The sequence below is a fragment of the Cebus imitator genome, unplaced genomic scaffold, assembly GCF_001604975.1.
Source record: "Cebus imitator isolate Cc_AM_T3 unplaced genomic scaffold, Cebus_imitator-1.0 Scaffold192, whole genome shotgun sequence".
In the NCBI taxonomy this organism is placed as follows: Eukaryota; Metazoa; Chordata; class Mammalia; order Primates; family Cebidae; genus Cebus; species Cebus imitator.
Window position 1 is genome coordinate 3,803,743 of NW_016107507.1, and position 16,725 is coordinate 3,820,467.

The 16,725-nt window shown below is 45.8% G+C and overlaps 1 protein-coding gene across 4 annotated transcripts in view; it reads right to left on the reverse strand.

The window, feature by feature from the left end:
- Positions 1-16,725, reverse strand: part of FGD3 (FYVE, RhoGEF and PH domain containing 3) — an 87,611-nt gene that overhangs the window by 28,694 nt on the left and 42,192 nt on the right. For all 4 annotated transcript variants that reach the window (XM_037745145.1, XM_017546912.2, XM_017546913.2 and 1 more), the window contains 3 exons: positions 6,716-6,805; positions 5,579-5,715; positions 3,568-3,724 (listed from right to left, as the gene is read on the reverse strand). In XM_037745145.1, the coding sequence (XP_037601073.1) occupies positions 3,568-3,724; positions 5,579-5,715; positions 6,716-6,805 (384 nt within the window). The remainder of the gene's footprint in view (positions 1-3,567; positions 3,725-5,578; positions 5,716-6,715; positions 6,806-16,725) is intronic.

The following is a 16,725-nucleotide window of genomic DNA, read 5'->3' on the forward strand; positions in this document are numbered from 1 at the left end:
CCCTGCAGCGCCTCCCCTCCCACCCTGCAGCGCCTCCCCTCCCACCCTGCAGCACCTCCTCGCTGCTGTGTCTCCTCGCTGCTGTGTCTCTATCTGCATCCGAACCTCAGACATGTATGCTGGAGGCTGCCACCCTGTCACCTCTGTGCTCCCCACTCAGGTCCTCCTGCCCCGACTACTTAGCCTCTGCCTCCCCTGATCATGCCCACTGGGGAGCCTGTGAGGGCCTGCTGCCTCTGTCGTCCTGTCCACCAGCTTCCCCACCCACCTGCCAGCAGCTCCAGGGCCTCAGCCACCCTCACTCGGCTCAGAGCCCAGAACAGAATGGCTTCCAGCTCCGATGAGCCCAAAAAGGCCTGGGACATAACAGGATGAGAGAAACCCAGGTGGACAACCTTCATAAAGACAACTGTTTCTGGCAAGACATCAAGGGAGGATGAGGAGCAGGATATTGACATAATCTCCAAGTACCTTCCTACAAGAAACTTTTGTATTTTTTTTTTTCATGGAGTCTCGCTCTGTTGCCCAGGCTGGAGTACAGTGGAGTGATCCTGGCTCACTAGAGCCTCTGCCTCCCAGGCTCCAGCAATTCTCTTATCTTGGCCTCCCGAGTAGCTGAGATGACAGGCACGTGCCACCACACCCAGCTAATTTTTGTATTTTTAGTGGAGACAGTTTTCACTGTGGTGCCCAGGCTGGTCTCGAACTTCTGACCTCAGATGACCTGTCCACCTTGGCCTCCGAAAGTGCTAGGATTACAGACAGGCATGAGCAATGCCTGGCCAAGAAATTTATTAAAAAGGGAAAGAAAACCCAGCTTCACCTGAAGAGTCCTGGCAGACGCGCCCTTAATCAAGTGAATATCCCCAGGACTGGATGCAGAGACTGTTCCACCCGGCAGGTTGTGGGAGAAGAGTACAGCCTCACTCCAGGGAAAGGCACAGCCTCAGTCAAACCGAGGACAAACAGCAGAAAAACCCAGGCAGGCAGTCTACAAGTAACCAGTCTGCACCCCTCAAAAAGATAAGGACAGAGACCTCTTCCAGACCCAAGGGGACAAATGCAATGCTGAGTGCAACGTGTGGCCCTGGGCTGGGTTATGGACCAGAAAACAAGAATGTTATTGGGACAACCGGTGACATCCGAGTATGGGCTTTGGAGTAGACAGCACCAGGACATCAGGGTAAAATCCCTGATTTTGATCACTGTGCGGGGATTATGCAAGAGATACTCCACGTTCACATTCAGTGATAAAGAGTTACGGTGCCTGCAACTTAGTCTTAAAACACTCAAAAGTCATCATCATCTGTATGAGTTTAGAGAGAATAATAAAGTAAGCAAGACAAAATGTTACCAGTGTTTGACAATTTGTCATGTTTGCAACTTTCCTGTAAAGGTTTAAAATTATTTCAAAATAAAAGTTTAAAGTTTAAAACGTGCTTTGGATTGGCTGGGTGTGGTGTTTCACGCTTGTAATCCCAGCACTTTGGGAGGCCAAGGCGGATCACCTGAGGTCAGGAGTTTGAGACCAGCCTGACCAATATGGGGAAACCCCAATCTCTACTAAACATACAAAATTAGCTGGGCATGGTGGCACATGCCTGTAATCCCAGCTACTCGGGAGGCTGAGGCAGGAGAAGCGATTGAACCTGGGAGGCGGAGGTTGCCGTGAGCCGAGATCTCGCCATTGCACTCCAGCCTGGGTGACAAGAGCCTAAAAAAAAAAAAAAAAAAAAAAAAAATGTTTTGGATTAAAGGAAGGAAACCTGCCATGGGAAACTTGACTGCCACGCAATCCTGTTTTGTCCATGCCAGGGCTTCTCAGCCTGGGTGCTGCGAACATTCGGGTAGGAGAATTCTCTTTGGTGGGCCAGCCTGTACACTGCAGTGTGTTTTGCAGCATCCCTGAACCCCACCCACCAGATGCTGGGTGCACCACCAATGTCTGCAGATATGGCCTGGGATCCCCAGGAACGAAGTTACCTTCAGGGAATGGCTGGACTATACTGAGCCCAGGCGGAGGACCCTCCCCACAGCCTGCCTGTGACCTAGGGTGAGGGGATGCACGGACCAGTGGCCGGCCTGCAACTGGGGCCATGTCTGCCTCAAGTGTCCCAGGCAGACGTCGTCCAGGACACAGCAGTGCTTCGGTAGCTGCTGCAGACAAGTGTCTGCATCCCAGTCTGGAAAGCGTCTAGCCTCCTAAGGGTCTGCTGGACCCAAGAATGGGGTCTGCCAGGGATGGACAGAGAACCACAGCCTGTGCCAGGAGAGCACCTGTTTCGCTGCACCCTGGAAAGGCTCATTCAGGCTCCACAACACACACGTTTCATTACGCCACATGGCCATATGAATATTTCACTGTCTCAGCATCTATACAGAGGAAAAGCAACTCCCCCAGAGTAGGCCCTTCTTCATTCTGAAGCCTAGATGGGAGTTGCCAACTCGACTGGCAACCCAAGAAGAAAACCAAATTAATCCTGATTTTGTCTTCTTCTTTTTCTTTCTTCTTTTTTGAGACAGGGTGCAGTGGCTTGATCTCAGCTCACGGCAACCTCTGCCTCCCGGTTCAAGCAAATCTCCTGTCTCAGCCTTTGGAATAGCCGGGACTACAGGCATGCCAAGCCCAGCTAATTTTTGTATTTTTAGTAGAGACAGGGTTATATAGTCTTGGGTGGTGGGAAATACATTTATAAATAAGCTTTACATTTTAAAAAGTGGTAAATGGAGCTACTTAAATTCTGTATGGCAAACAACACCACGAAGTTAAAAAATAAAAGATCCATGGGGAGAGCTAATCTGTGACATGCACGAGAGAAAGCAGTTGATGTTCCTAGCATATAAAAACCTTGTGAATCTGAGGTCAAGAGCTCGAGACCATCCTGGCCAACATAGTGAAACCCCGTCTTTACTAAAATACAAAAATTAGCTTGGCGTGGTGGCGTGCACCTGTAGTCCCAGCTACTCGGGAGGCTGAGGCAGGAGAACTGCTTGCAGCCGGGAGGTGGGGTTGCAGTGAGCCGAGATGGAGCTATTGCACTCCAGCCTGGTGCCTGACAAAAGAGCGAGACTCTGTCTCAAAAACAAACAACAACAACAAAAACCTTGTGAATCAAGAAGAAAAAGACCAACCCTGCAGGAGACAAGAGCAGCCAGGCCTGTGAGGAGGCTGTTAGCAGAAGAGAAAAAGGAAAAAGCAATGTAACAGTTAAACAAAAATGCCTGCACTAGATACCGAGGGGCACTGTGGCATCAGGGACTGTCCTTTGAATCCAGGTTCCAACAGATAACAGCTCATGATGCTGTAGCTTGCACAGCCTCTTGAGCCACGATGTTCCCATGGGAATGCTGATTTGTCTCTGGGAGTTCTTGTAAGGATCAGAGCATCAGTAGAACATCTGGACACATCCCATCATTTTACTAATTTTCTCCATGTTCCAAAACTTCAGTAATGTCATACATTACTTTTTGGAGTAAAAAAAAAAAAAATATGTTTTTCAAAAATAAAACACCTGGCTCTGTGCATCTTGAGAATATCCGTGTCCAGACTCCCGCTGCCCACCTTACCTGGATGCTGTGGATGACGTCTTTAAACAGTGGGGAGCGCTGGGTCCACGTGCTCACCAGCCCCACGGCCCGGTCAAAGTTCTTGACGTACTCCCCATACATCTTCAGGAACGGGGCCAGCTTCTGCAGGATGTCCCCGAGCCGTGGGTTCGTGTCCCTTTGCGGAGAAGTGAATCGTCAGAGAAATAGCTGGGGTCAGTGGGGGCTCCAAGGTTAGTGGACATGAACGCCACCAAGGGAGCGTGGGGTGGTGGCCAGCTCTGTGTGATGGTGAGCAAACTGGTCACCGTCTCTGAGCCTTCGCCTCCTCCCCATGTCATGTAGAGTAGAAAATAGTTAATTGGGCAATTAAATGAGAGGTGCCTGTAAAACAGTTAAAAGGGCAAGCTTAGAACCAGTACCCCAAACAGGAGACAGCCTCGAATGATACGCCAGTTATCAAAGAGAACCAATAAAATAGCAATATGCTCCTTTTAAATGGGCAAAGGTTAGAAACAATGGTTCTATCTAATGCTGGCAAAGTCCTAGGGAAAGTAGCTCTTTGTAGTACTGAGAATGAAAACTGCTGCTTTGGATGGAGATTTGCAAATAATTTTCAAGAAACAGAAAAATATACTAATTGCCTTTGATCTTGGAACTGTTTTAAAAAGAAAAAAGCCACAGGTACAAAGCCATCACTAAGGCGTGACCGTGACTGTGCACACACACATTTAATTTAAAGGCCCTCAACTGGGAGGGTGGGTAAGTCGTTGGACCCCTGTGCTGTTACAAAAGGAGCAGAGAAGGTCGTATGTGCACTCAGGAGTTAGCAGTCTCCAGGGCCTTGCAGGAGAAAACCTGTCTCTACCAAGAAGGCCACATCCAGTCCCGACTGCCTCAGGGACACAACACAACCTGCTCGGCAGCTGGACCGCGTCCTTCTAAAGACTTATAAATCAACACAGCCTCTCCTTGAGAACAGGTGAAAAGACTCCCCCGGAGTCCTATCCCAGGCAAGCCTCTGTGGTCTCCTGGGCTGCAGCTTAGAGGAGAGGCTTGTGGGGCACAGAAGGATCAGGCTCCTGATACAGAGGGAAGCCGGGCCTGCGAAGGGGGCAGGCAGCAGAGACCCTAAGTCAAACAGCAGCGGCAGCCCCCAGTGAGGAGAAACCCAACACGCAAAGTGGGCAGCTGGTGAGTGTGGGGGGGTGGGTACGGGATGTTTCATGAATTGTGACTTGCACTGAGCTGTCCCTCTGCTAATGAACAGAAGCAGCAGTGGGACAGTGGGACAGTCCACAGGGACAGCAGGAGGATCTGAGGTCCACTGTTGAGGGGGAAAAATAGCTTTTTTTTTTTTTTTTTTTGAGACAGAGTCTCACTCTGATACCCAGACTGGAGTGCAGTGGCGCCATCTCGGCTCACTGCAACCTCTGCCTCCCAGGTTGAAGCGATTCTCCTGCCTCAGCCTCTGGAGTAGCTGGGACTACAGGCACGTGCCGCCACACCCAGCTATATTTTTTTTTGCATTTTTAGTAGAGACGCGGTTTCACTGCGTTGGCCAGGCTGGTCTCAAACTCCTGACCTCATGATCTGCCTGCCTCAGCCCCCAAAGTGCTGGGATTACAGGCATGAGCCACCGCACCCGGGCTCGAAAAAACAGCATTTTTTAAACGAAGGTGGAGTGTTAATAAGCTGGGAGGGAAAAGAAAACCAGCTAGCACTATCCACTGTGTGGCGTTTCCAAACGTCAAACTTCATTTCAGAACCTCAGAGCCCGAGTGCGGCCTTGAAAGCCCTGCATTCCGCATCATCCGCTTTCTCAGGAACTAAGCCTTGGAGATGCTAAGTGGCCGGTCAAGGTCACCAATCAGGAGGGGCGGAGTCCGGATCGGACCCAGGACCGTGCAGAGAACGAGGCGCCCGGCCACCATGAGACAGCCCCCCAGCACTTGCCTGGCTCTCAGGCACATGAACCGGAGGTCTAGAGACCACCTGAGGGGCCCCACGGGCATCTGCAGCCGGTACTCACCACTCCTCGGTGATCCGCGTCTGCAGCTCCGGCAGCAGGAACTGCCCGTGGAAGCGGTGGATGGAGGAGATGTTAGAGAAGATCCCCGTGATGACTTCTGGAGGGATCCCCGCATCTGTCAGCCTGGTGCAGAAAACCTGAGCACAGAGAAGCCCGCGCGTGGCCGCTGAGCCTCTTCCACGGAGCACAGTTGCCGCCCCGCAGTCGGCCACAGGTGCTGCCCCAACCTTGTGTTCTCTTAATGAACTTCAGAATCATCGTCCTGGACCCCTTTTCATCGAACTGGTTCGGACAACTTCATGGTCTTAATGCAAGGTCACTTACAACTTAGGATTGTGGGTGAGGCCGGGACAGTCCCCTGAGGACAGGGAAAGACCTCTTTCCTCAGCCACCTCTCATGTGAAATGGAAGGTTCACATTTCCTTTTCTAGCTTGTGAGATAAAAACAGTGACAGCACTGTCTGTCAAAACTCCAGCTTCCATGGGTGCTTTATTTCCTGTGCTCATAAGCCCCCGTGTCATGTGGGTAGGGAGGAGTGGCAACCCCTGTCCCAACTATTTATGCAGAAAAACATCCAGAAGCTATTCACATGCCCAGATAATGCAGCTGCCAAGAAGAACTGTCCCACAGGTGACAGGGCAAAGCCTTTTCCTCAGAGCTACAAGCACTGAAAACAAAAAATAAGTTTCTAGGGCAGGCCTGGTGACTCACACCTGTAATCCCAGGACTTTAGCAGGCCGAGGCGGGTGGATCACCTGAGGTCAGGAGTTTAAGACCAGCCTGACGAATATGGTGAAATCCCGTCTCTACTAAAAATACAAAAATTAGCCAGGCGTGGTGGCATGTGCCTGTAGTCCCAGCTACTCAGGAGGCTGAGACAGGAGAATCGCTTGAACCCAGGAGGCGGAGGTTGCAGTGAGCCAAGATTGTGCCACAGCACTCCAGCCTGGGTGACAGAGTGAAACTCCATCTCAAAACCAAAAAAGTTTCTAGACCAGACTTAAATTTGTCTGAGGTCTAGTATTTAAGTCATTCATACTGCACCTATAATACCCAACCAATACTGAGAGATACCGACACTGCCCACTGAAACTCTGGGAGTGGACTAAGGCGGGCCCTGGAGCCCTGTGGGCTACCTGGTCCAGCAGGTGCAGCCGCTTCACGTAGGTCTCCTCCGTGTGCAGGAGCTCCTGGGCAATGTGGAGAAGCTTCTGGGGGCCAGAGTGCTGCGGAGAGAAGAAATGCAGCTCACCTGGTGAAGATGAGCCTTGGGAAATTGGCACCTACTAAGGGCTGTCTCTGTGTGCAGGATGACCAGGGGCCACCGGGGCGGGAGGAGGCCACGGGGGCAGGAGGAGGTCACTGTGACAGGGATGTGATACTCTGTTCTCATAGGTTTTCCATGGAAGATTTTGGGAAAAGCACAGTAGTTTCTGGCAGTCCCCCAAAAGCCTCTTCACCTCAAAGATGACTCCACTCTCCTGGGCCTTCGACTACAGAGCAGTTGCAGTGACCACATCAAAATATATTGGACAGTGATGTTAGCAAGATGGTGGAGTCAGCAGCTCTTGGCCCTCCTTCCCCATAGACACATAAGGTTAATAACAATATATGGGCCAGAAGACCTGTATGAGAATTCCAGACACCAGCTGAGAAGCTACAGCACCCAAGCCATTATAAAACCAAGAAAAGATTTCAGCAAAAGGTGTAGGGAAATTGGTGACGTCTGGCAGGCTTGTCTCAGTCCACGTGGGCTACTCTAAATGCGCACCACCATGTCCAGCTAGTTTTTTTCTGTTTTCTTTTTGTAGGCATGAGATTTTCACCATGTTGGCCGGGCTAGTCTTGAACTCCTGGACTCAACCCATCTGCCCGCCTCAGCCTCCCAGAGTGCTGGGATTACAGGCGTGAGCCACCGTGCCTGGACTCCTCCTGCTTTTTGACATTAGGCAGGCCAACAAACCTCTGAGCTTCAGTGACCCCAAATGCAAAACATCAACGTCACCACCTAGTACCTACATCGCAGGGAGGTGATGAGGTTGGACTGGAACAACACGTATGAAAGACTTGGTGCAGGACAGGGCACACAGCAAGGGCGAATCAAAGCTGGAAATCATCACTGTGGAAGTTTTCGCTGAAAATGCCTGAGACTGGGTAATTTGTAAACAAAAGAAGTTTATTTCTCACAGTACTGAGGGCGGACCTGCTTGCAGGACGGTGGCCTGAACACTATACCCTCACATGGTGGAAGAGAAGAAGGGAGATGAAGGCTGTGTCGTCACATGGTGGAAGAGCAGAGGAGAACAAACCCACGAACTTCCTCTTTTATAAGGGCCCTAATGCTATTCATGATGTCTCTGATTTCATGACTTAATGACCTCCTAAAAGCCCTATTGTGGCAGGTCAGTTCTCCTGACAATCACACAGACAGGCCTGCATGACAGTCACAGACAGACCTGCATAGCATTCCAGATACACAGGTAGATTTCCACAGCACTGCCTTAACATTGAGCAAATAGTTAGACCTAGGGAAATCGGGGCCCAGACATCAAAGCTAGAAATGAAACATCTAATCAGTAGGAGCCTTGCATAAGCTTCTCTCTAACCTGGAGCAAGTCAAAATAATGGAGACAGTCTATTCCTAGTGCCAGGACCCATCTCGGGTCAATGGAATCTGAGACAAATCAAGGTAACAGAGGTAGCTGTTTGAATAGATTCATTGACGAGTCTAAGGCAGCTCTCCAGACCAAGCTGTAAAGGATATAAGATAGAAATAATCACTGCAGTACCACAGTAGACAGGACTTGAAGGTACTGGGGCCATTTTAATCAGACTTAGCAAGCATTTTTTTGCCTCTGACCTTCCAGCTGAAACAAAATTAACTACAAAGAAACAGAAAAATATAGCTTAATCAAAGAAACAAAATTAAAAACTCCAAAACTGATCCCAAGGAAACACAGATCTATGAAGCTGCTTGAGAAAAAAAAAAAACATTTAAATAGTTGTCATAAAGATGTTCAATGAGATAAAAGAGAACACAGATAGATGACTAAAAAAAAATTAGGAAATGATCCACGAACAAAGCGAGGATATCAACAAAGAGATAGAACTATTAAAAGGTACAAACCAGGCATTCTGGAGCTGAAATACACATTAATTGAACCAAGAAATTTTTAAGAGGGTTTTGACAGCAGACTTTATCAGGCAGAAGAAAAAGTCCACAAACTTGGGGCCAGGCGCGGTGGTTCATACCTGTAATCCCAGCACTTTGGGAGGCCGAGGCAGGTGGATCACGAGGTCAAGAGATCAAGACCATCTTGGCCAACATGGTGAAACCCCATCTCTACTAAAAATACAAAAATTAGCTGGGCATGGAGACGTGCGCCTATAGTCCCAGCTACTCAGGAGGCTGAGGCAAGAGAATTAATTGAATCCGGGAAGCAGAGGTTGCAGTGAGCCGAGATTATGCCACTGCACTCCAGCCTGGCTCCTGGCGACAGAGTGTAAGACTCTGTCTCAAAAAAAAAAAAAAAGAAAGAAAAAGAAAACGTCCACAAACTTGAAAAGAAGTCATCTGAAATCATAGAGTCAGATAAGAGAAAAAGAAGAAGAAAGAGCAAGGAGAGCCTAAGGGACGTATGAGCCACTATCCAGTAGATCAATATATGCACATGTAAGTTCCAAAGGAGAAGAGAGAAAAAGGGGCAAAGACTTTATTTACAGAAATAATGGCTGAAAAATTTCCAAGTTTGAGGAAAGCGATGGCTTTAAAACTTCAAGAATCTCAAAGACTTCCAACTAGGGTAAATCAAAAGAGAACTATACCAAGACACATTATAATTATATAACTGTCTAAAGTCAAATACAAAGAAAATCTTGAAAGCAGCAAAAGAGAAGCAATTTTTCTCATGTAAGGGAGTCCATAAGATTATCAGAGGATTTGTCAGTGGTAACTTTGCAAACCAGAAGGCAGAGGGAGGATACATTAAAAGTGCTGAAAGAAAGAAAAAAACCTGTCAACAAAGAATATTGTATTTGACAAAACTGTCCTTCAAAAATGGAGACATAAACACTTTTCCAGCTAAACAAAAGCTGAAGGAGTTCATTAGCATTAAATCTGCTCTAAAATAAAAAAGATTAAAGGAGTCCTTTACATTGAAACAAAAGGACGGTAAAAAGCAACACGAAGCCACATGATAATGTAAGGTTCTTCAGTAAAGGTGAACACATGGATAAATACAAATTTGTCCTTTTAGTGTGTAGAATTTAAATTACAAAAACATTTAAGCATTTAAATCTATATGAATTTGTATACAATAAATAAAGATTAATTCATGACATCAATAACTAAGCAGGGAGAGGGAGGTGGAACTGGAGGTGGAGTTTTTGCATGTGATTGAAGTTGTTATTGGTTTAAAATAGAATGCTATAAGTTTAAAATGTTTTATGTAACTGCAATGGTAACCACAAATAAAATATTTATAGATAAAAAAGGGGTTGGGCGCAGTGGCTCATGCCAGTACAGGTATTGATCGACTTACCATCTATGCAACTTACGACCATTCGACTTTACGACCACAATCGCTAGCCATGACTGCTCCGCGTCTGGCAGAGCAAACGTTGCCCAGCTGGGCGCACGACAGTGTGGACCAGCTTCCGGCAGCACTGCCATCTCCGCGTGCACCATTTCAACTGTTATCCCAGACTCAGTACAGCAATTTGTGTTTTGTGTCTTAGATATTTTTCATCAAACCCCTCCCAATAAACTTCTTATACATTTCGAAGCAATGGACCCAAACATTGAACTATTTGCAAGGATTGAACGGATGGCACACAATGTGTTTCGTCCGTATCGTGAAATTTATGAAGAAAAAAAGAAACATACAATTCAGACAAAGTTCACCATGTTTATGAAAAAACCAACTCTGGTAACCCCAACTGCTGCCTCAGATGACGACATCAACGATCCGCAGCCAAGCACCAGCGGCCAATAAAATGTTTCGTACATGTTTATATATTTTGATATGTTTTGCAATTGGGAAAATGTTTCCTATGGTATTTTTTACACCTGTATTTTGTATTTTTGTATGCACCTGTATTTTGTAATTTTGTATGTTTTGCAAATATTAAACCAGTTGTACTGGTAATGCAGTGTTTTACTTCACGCTGACGAATGTAAAAATAAGAAATAAAATGGTGTAGAGATGATACAAATGGCATAAAATGAACAAAGAAAATTATGATAAAATATGACAAAGGTTTTTATAACATCATTTCACAGTATTGTACATATAGCCTACTCAACTTCCAACCAAATCGTGTTACGACCGCTCTGTCGGAACCAATCATGGTCGTAAGTCGAGCACTAGCTGTAACAACAGCACTTTGGGAGGCCAAGGGAGGTGGATCACAAGGTCAAGAGATCAAGACCATCCTGGCCAACATGGTGAAACCCCAACTCCACTAAAAATACAAAAAAATTAGCCAGGCATGGTGGCACACACCTGTGGTCCCAGCTACGTGGGAGGCTGAGGTGGAAGAATCGCTTGAACCCAGGAGGCAGAGTTTGCAGTGAGCCGAGATTGCGCCACTGCACTCCAGCCTGGTGACAGAGCAAGACTCCGTCTCAAAAAAAAAAAAAAAAAAAAAAAAAAGGAAATGAGAAGGAAATAAAGGCATATCACTACAAAAATCGATAAAACACAAAGGCAGTAAGAGAGCAAAGGAAGGACACAAACAACAACCTATGAGATACAGAAAACAACCAAATGGCAGTGGTAGGTCCTTTCGTATCAGTAACTGCTTTAAATGTAAATGGACTAAATTTCCCAATCAAAAGGCATACTGGCTGAATGGATTAAAAATAACAGCCTCCTGGGACTTGAGTGTAGTTATAAATAAATAAATAAATAAACAATAGCCTCCAACTATATGCTGTTGATAAGACACTCGCTTTAGATATAAGGACACACACAGGCTGAAAGGGACAGGATGGAAAAAGATATTTCATGCAAAAGGTAACCAAAAGAGAGCAGGAGCAGCCATACTTAGATAAAACAGACTCTATAGCAAAAACTATTACAAGGCTGGATGCAATGGTGTACACTTATAGTCCCACCTACTCAGGAGGTTGAAGTGGGTCGCTTAAGCCCAGGAGATCGAGGCTATCCTGGGCAACATGGTGAGACCTTGTCTCCAAAAAAAAAAGGAGAGTGATATCAGCAAGATGGCTGACTAGAAACACCTGGCATTCCTCCCCTCACCCCAAGAAAGGACTAAGGCACAAACGACTGAGATTTGACTGGTGCTAGAATGAGTGGTGGAGTAGAGATGCACCCGTGAAGATTGAAAGCCCAGGAGAGCAGTGTGGAGGCAGCCAGCCTCCAGCAGTCCCATCTCCCTCCACCCAGATAGGATCTATCCAGAGTCAGGAGGGACTTCCCTTGCAGCAAAAAAGTACAACACAGAGAATCCCACAGTCCTTGCAAGCCCCAAGCCCAGTTTGGAGAGTTGTGAGAATCCATACAGCCACATTGCCCCAATTAGGATCACAAAGTGTGCACTCCCCATCCCCCAACCACCCCTGTGAACCAAGCTGCTGTGGGCATGGCATCATCCTGAGACTACAGCCACCTCCAGAGTGCTCCAGGAAGTAGCTACTGTACCTCTTCAGCACTGGGGCTCCATCTCCATTCCACCAAGAGCACATGAGTGTTTGAATGCCACAACCGCAGCTGTATAGAGCTTGGGCCTAGGATTAGCAATGACTCTAGTCCTACATAGCAGGGAAACCAACTCTCAGTGCCACACTTTCAGCTCAAAGAACAGTCTGCCAATGCCACCCAGGAGGAGCTCAAGCAATCCTCCCAGCTATTCTTCAGAAAGGAAGGAGAAATAAAATCTTTAACTGACAAGCAAAGAAATAAGAGAATTCATCGCCACTAGACCAGTCTTATAAGAAATGCTCAAGATAGTCATATATCTGGAAGTGAAAAGGCAATAAACACCATCATGAAAACATGTAAAACTATAAAACTCACTGGTAAAGCTCATATACAAAGGAAAAAAGAATCAAATCTTGTCACTGCAGAAAACCACTCAACTGCAAAAATAAATAATGAGAGGAGGTAGGTAACATAGGGTATAAAAAACAACCAGAATGCAATCAGTATAATAACAGGAGTAAGTTCTCACCAACAATAATAATCTTGAATGTAAATAGATTAAATTCCCCCATTTAAAAAATAAACTGGCTGAATGGATTAAAACAACCAAGACCCAACTATATGCTGTCTACAAAGAAATTCCCCTTACCTGTAAAGACTTACATAAACTGAAAGTTAAGGATGAAAAAAGATAGTCCATGTAAACAGAAACCCAAAACAAGCAGAAGTATCTATACTTATATCAGATAAAGAAGACTTCAAGTCAAAAACCATAAAAAGAAACAAAGAGATTACATAATAGTAAAGGGATCAATTCAGGAGAAGAATATAATAACTGTAATTGTAATTGTAAATATACATGCACCAAATACTAGAGCACCTAGATATAGAAAGCAAATATTATTAGATATAAAGGGAAACGTATACCTCCAACACAATAATAGTTGGAGACTTCAACACCCCACTCTTAGCATTAGACAGATCGTCTAGACAGAAAATCAAAGGCACATCAGATTTATTTGCACCATAGGCCAAATAAACCTAACAGACATTTACAGAACATTTCACCCAACAGCTGCAGAACACACATTCTTCTCGTGAACATATGGAATATTCTCTAGGGCTGACAATATATTAGGGCACAAAACAAGTCTCAGATTTTTTTTTAATCAAAATTATATTAGGTATCTTATCTGACCACAATGGAATAAAACTAGACATCAATAAGAAGAGACACATTCAAAGCTCTGCAAATATATGGAAATTAAATAACATGCTCCTGAATGGCCAGTGGGTGAAGGACACAAAATCAATATATGAACATCAGTAGTGTTTCTATACACAACAAACTAGCTGTAAAAGAAATCAAGAAGGCAATCTCACATACAATAACTGCAAAATAAATACCTAGGAATAAATTTAGTGAGGGAGGTACAAAATCTCTACAAGGTGCAAAAGTGAAATGAGAACTCAGGACCTCAACTCATGATGCCAAAAGAAAAAAATTAAGCTGAACGCTGAGTCATGCAAGAAACTCTTTCCTTTTGTTCCTAACCAGACAGCTATAGATGAAAGGTTAAATATCTCCACAGGTGGCTGCCCTACATTTACCTCATTTTATGTAAAGTGCGGATTTGCTGAGCAACAGATGAATACATAATTGACTATTTGCCTACCTGCCCCTTTTCTCTTGCAACCTGTAGATTAACATATCTTCCCTTTCTCCCCTCCAGCCCACTTTTTCCCTTTAAATACTTAAACCTTCAAAGGCCTCTGGAGAAAACACAGGCCACAGACTGTTTTTCTATGATTCCGTGTTTATTATTTTTTCCAGGCATGACCTCAACCTTGGCAAAATAAACTTCTAAACTGATTGAGACCAGTTTCAGATACTTTTTGGTTTACCAAAGACAACTAAAAAACACTAATGAGGCTGGGTGTGGTGGCTCACTCCTGTAATCCCAGCACTTCAGGAGGCTGAGGCAGGTGGATTACAAGGTGAGCGGTTTGAGACCAGCCTGGCCATCATGGTGAAACCCTGTCTGTACTAAAAATACAAAAATTAGCCAGGTGTGCTAGCGCGTGCCTGTAGTTTCAGCTACTTGGAGGCTGAGGCAGGAGAATCACTTGAACCTGGGAGGCAGAGATTGCAGTGAGCCTAGACTGCACCACTGCACTCCAGCCTGGGCAACAGAGCAAGACTCTATCTCAAAAAAAAAAAAAAAAAACCCAAAAAACAAAAACACTGATGAGAGACATTGAAGTGGACTGTTTCATGAAAGGGCTGTGCATGCAAAGAGTCCACCAAATGCAGAAGGAGTTGAGGAACCAAAGAACGAGGAAGACTAATATAGTTTCAGAGCAGAGGGTGATTTATTGGGGAACTGACAGACAGGAGCATGGTCATTGATGGCCACAAAACAGGTAGATCTTCACGCTGTCAACCCCCAAACCCAGGACTTATATGTCATAGAGAAAGGGTATACAGTGCTTCAGAAGGAATGTGAAGGACATTGAAGTCAACCTCTCAGAAAAAGGCAAGAATGCTGTATGTATCATAGCCTAAGGGCAGGATTTATGGTCTGTGTTTATGATAACAACAGAGTTGTCATAGCCTAAGGGTAAGATTTACAGTTAAGTATTTGCTCTTATACAAGGAACAGTAGATAAGGTAAAAATCTCAGAGGCATTGCTGGAACTATGGTTAATCAGAAGTCAACATGGCAGATTAGTGTAAAGTAGGTAGCCAGGCAGACATGAGCAGGGCAGTAGCAGCCCTGACATATCACGAATATCAGGTGACCATCATCAGTTGATAATGGCAGATGCTTTTGTGTAGGTAAGGGAACCTGCGCAGGGTCCTGACTGGGTATGCCTGCAATGGACTAGAGGCCCACAGGCACTGAGGGAATGGGGTAGAGCTACCAGGAATTCATGCCTTATGCAGGGAAGGAGCCTGGTCTCTTCAGCTAGTGTGTAGTGCACTGGTATTCAATCTGTGAGGTGGGAGCCTGTTGGCAGGTCCCCCTTTTTCTATGCTGAGAGCTTTCTTCTTGCCTAATGCATTTGCCCTCCTTACCCTTCAATGTGTCTTCATGCCTAATTTTTCCTGGTTCATAAGTATCAAGCAGAACAGGGGCTAACTGCATGAATAGTACTAATAGAAGACACATAATCCTTCTATGACCTTTTTTCTTTTTGAGACTGAGTCTCGCTCTGTCACCCAAGCTGAAATGCAGTGGTGTGATCTCTGCTCACTACAACTTCTGCCTCCCTAGTTCCAGTGATTCTCCTGCCTCAGCCTCCAGAGCAGCTGGGACTACAGGTGCGTGCTACCACACCTGACTAATTTTTTTGTATTTTTAGTAAAGACGTAGTTTCATTGTGTTAGCCAGGTTGCAATCTCCTGACCTCGAGATCCACCCACCTCAGCCTCCCAAAGTGCTGAGATTACAAGCATGAGCCACCATGCCTGGTGTTGGCTATTTACAGCTTTTAACAATTGAGTACTCTTTTTTTAAAAAATTGAGACAAAGTCTTGCTCTGTCACTGGAGCGCAGTGGTATGACCTCGGCTCACTGCAATCTCTGCTACCTGGGTTCAGCGATTCTTGTGCCTCAGCCTCCCTAGTAGTTGGGGCTACAGTCAGATGCCACCACGCTTGGCTAATTTTTTTTTTTTTGGATTTAGTAGAGACAAGGTTTTGCCATGTTGGCCAGGCTGGCCTTGAACTCCTGACTCCAAGTGATCTGACGGCCTTGGTCACCCAAAGTGCTGGGATTGCAGGCATGAGCCACCATGCCTGGCCAACAATTGAGTACTCTCATAAATAAAATTTGGAGCATATTTGTTTCTCTCTACCTGATTTCTCCAGAATTTGGAAACTATTTGTGAATATTCTTACTTATGGCAATATAGTTATTTGCCTAAGTACAAAAAGCATCTATTTTCTTTTGGAACAGGAGAAATTGGTTGTTTTACCAAGGCTTTGACTGGAATATCATGCTTTTCTTTAAGGAATCAGAGTTGACTTATAGAGCCAATAAAAGCCTCTTGGGAAAACTGTCCTCATATCTTGCCTACACAGTTTCTGTACAGGGTTCCTAAAATGTGGTGAGTGAAAAATGTCACATTCTAACAGGCCCAGGAGCCCCAAGTTATCTTGGGGCCTCAAGAGGAGAGGGATTTATCCAACTCATACAGGTGTCTAATGGTACAAACCCATGGCTGGCCTCAAGGCTTTAAAAAAAGTCTTATCTGGCCGGGCGCGGTGGCTCAAGCCTGTAATCCCAGCACTTTGGGAGGCCGAAGCGGGTGGATCACGAGGTCAAGAGATGGAGACCATCCTGGTCAACATGGTGAAAACCCGTCTCTACTAAAAATACAAAAAATTAGCTGGGCATGGTGGCGCGTGCCTGTAATCCCAGCTACTCAGGAGGCTGAGGCAGGAGAATTGCCTGAACCCAGGAGGCGGAGGTTGC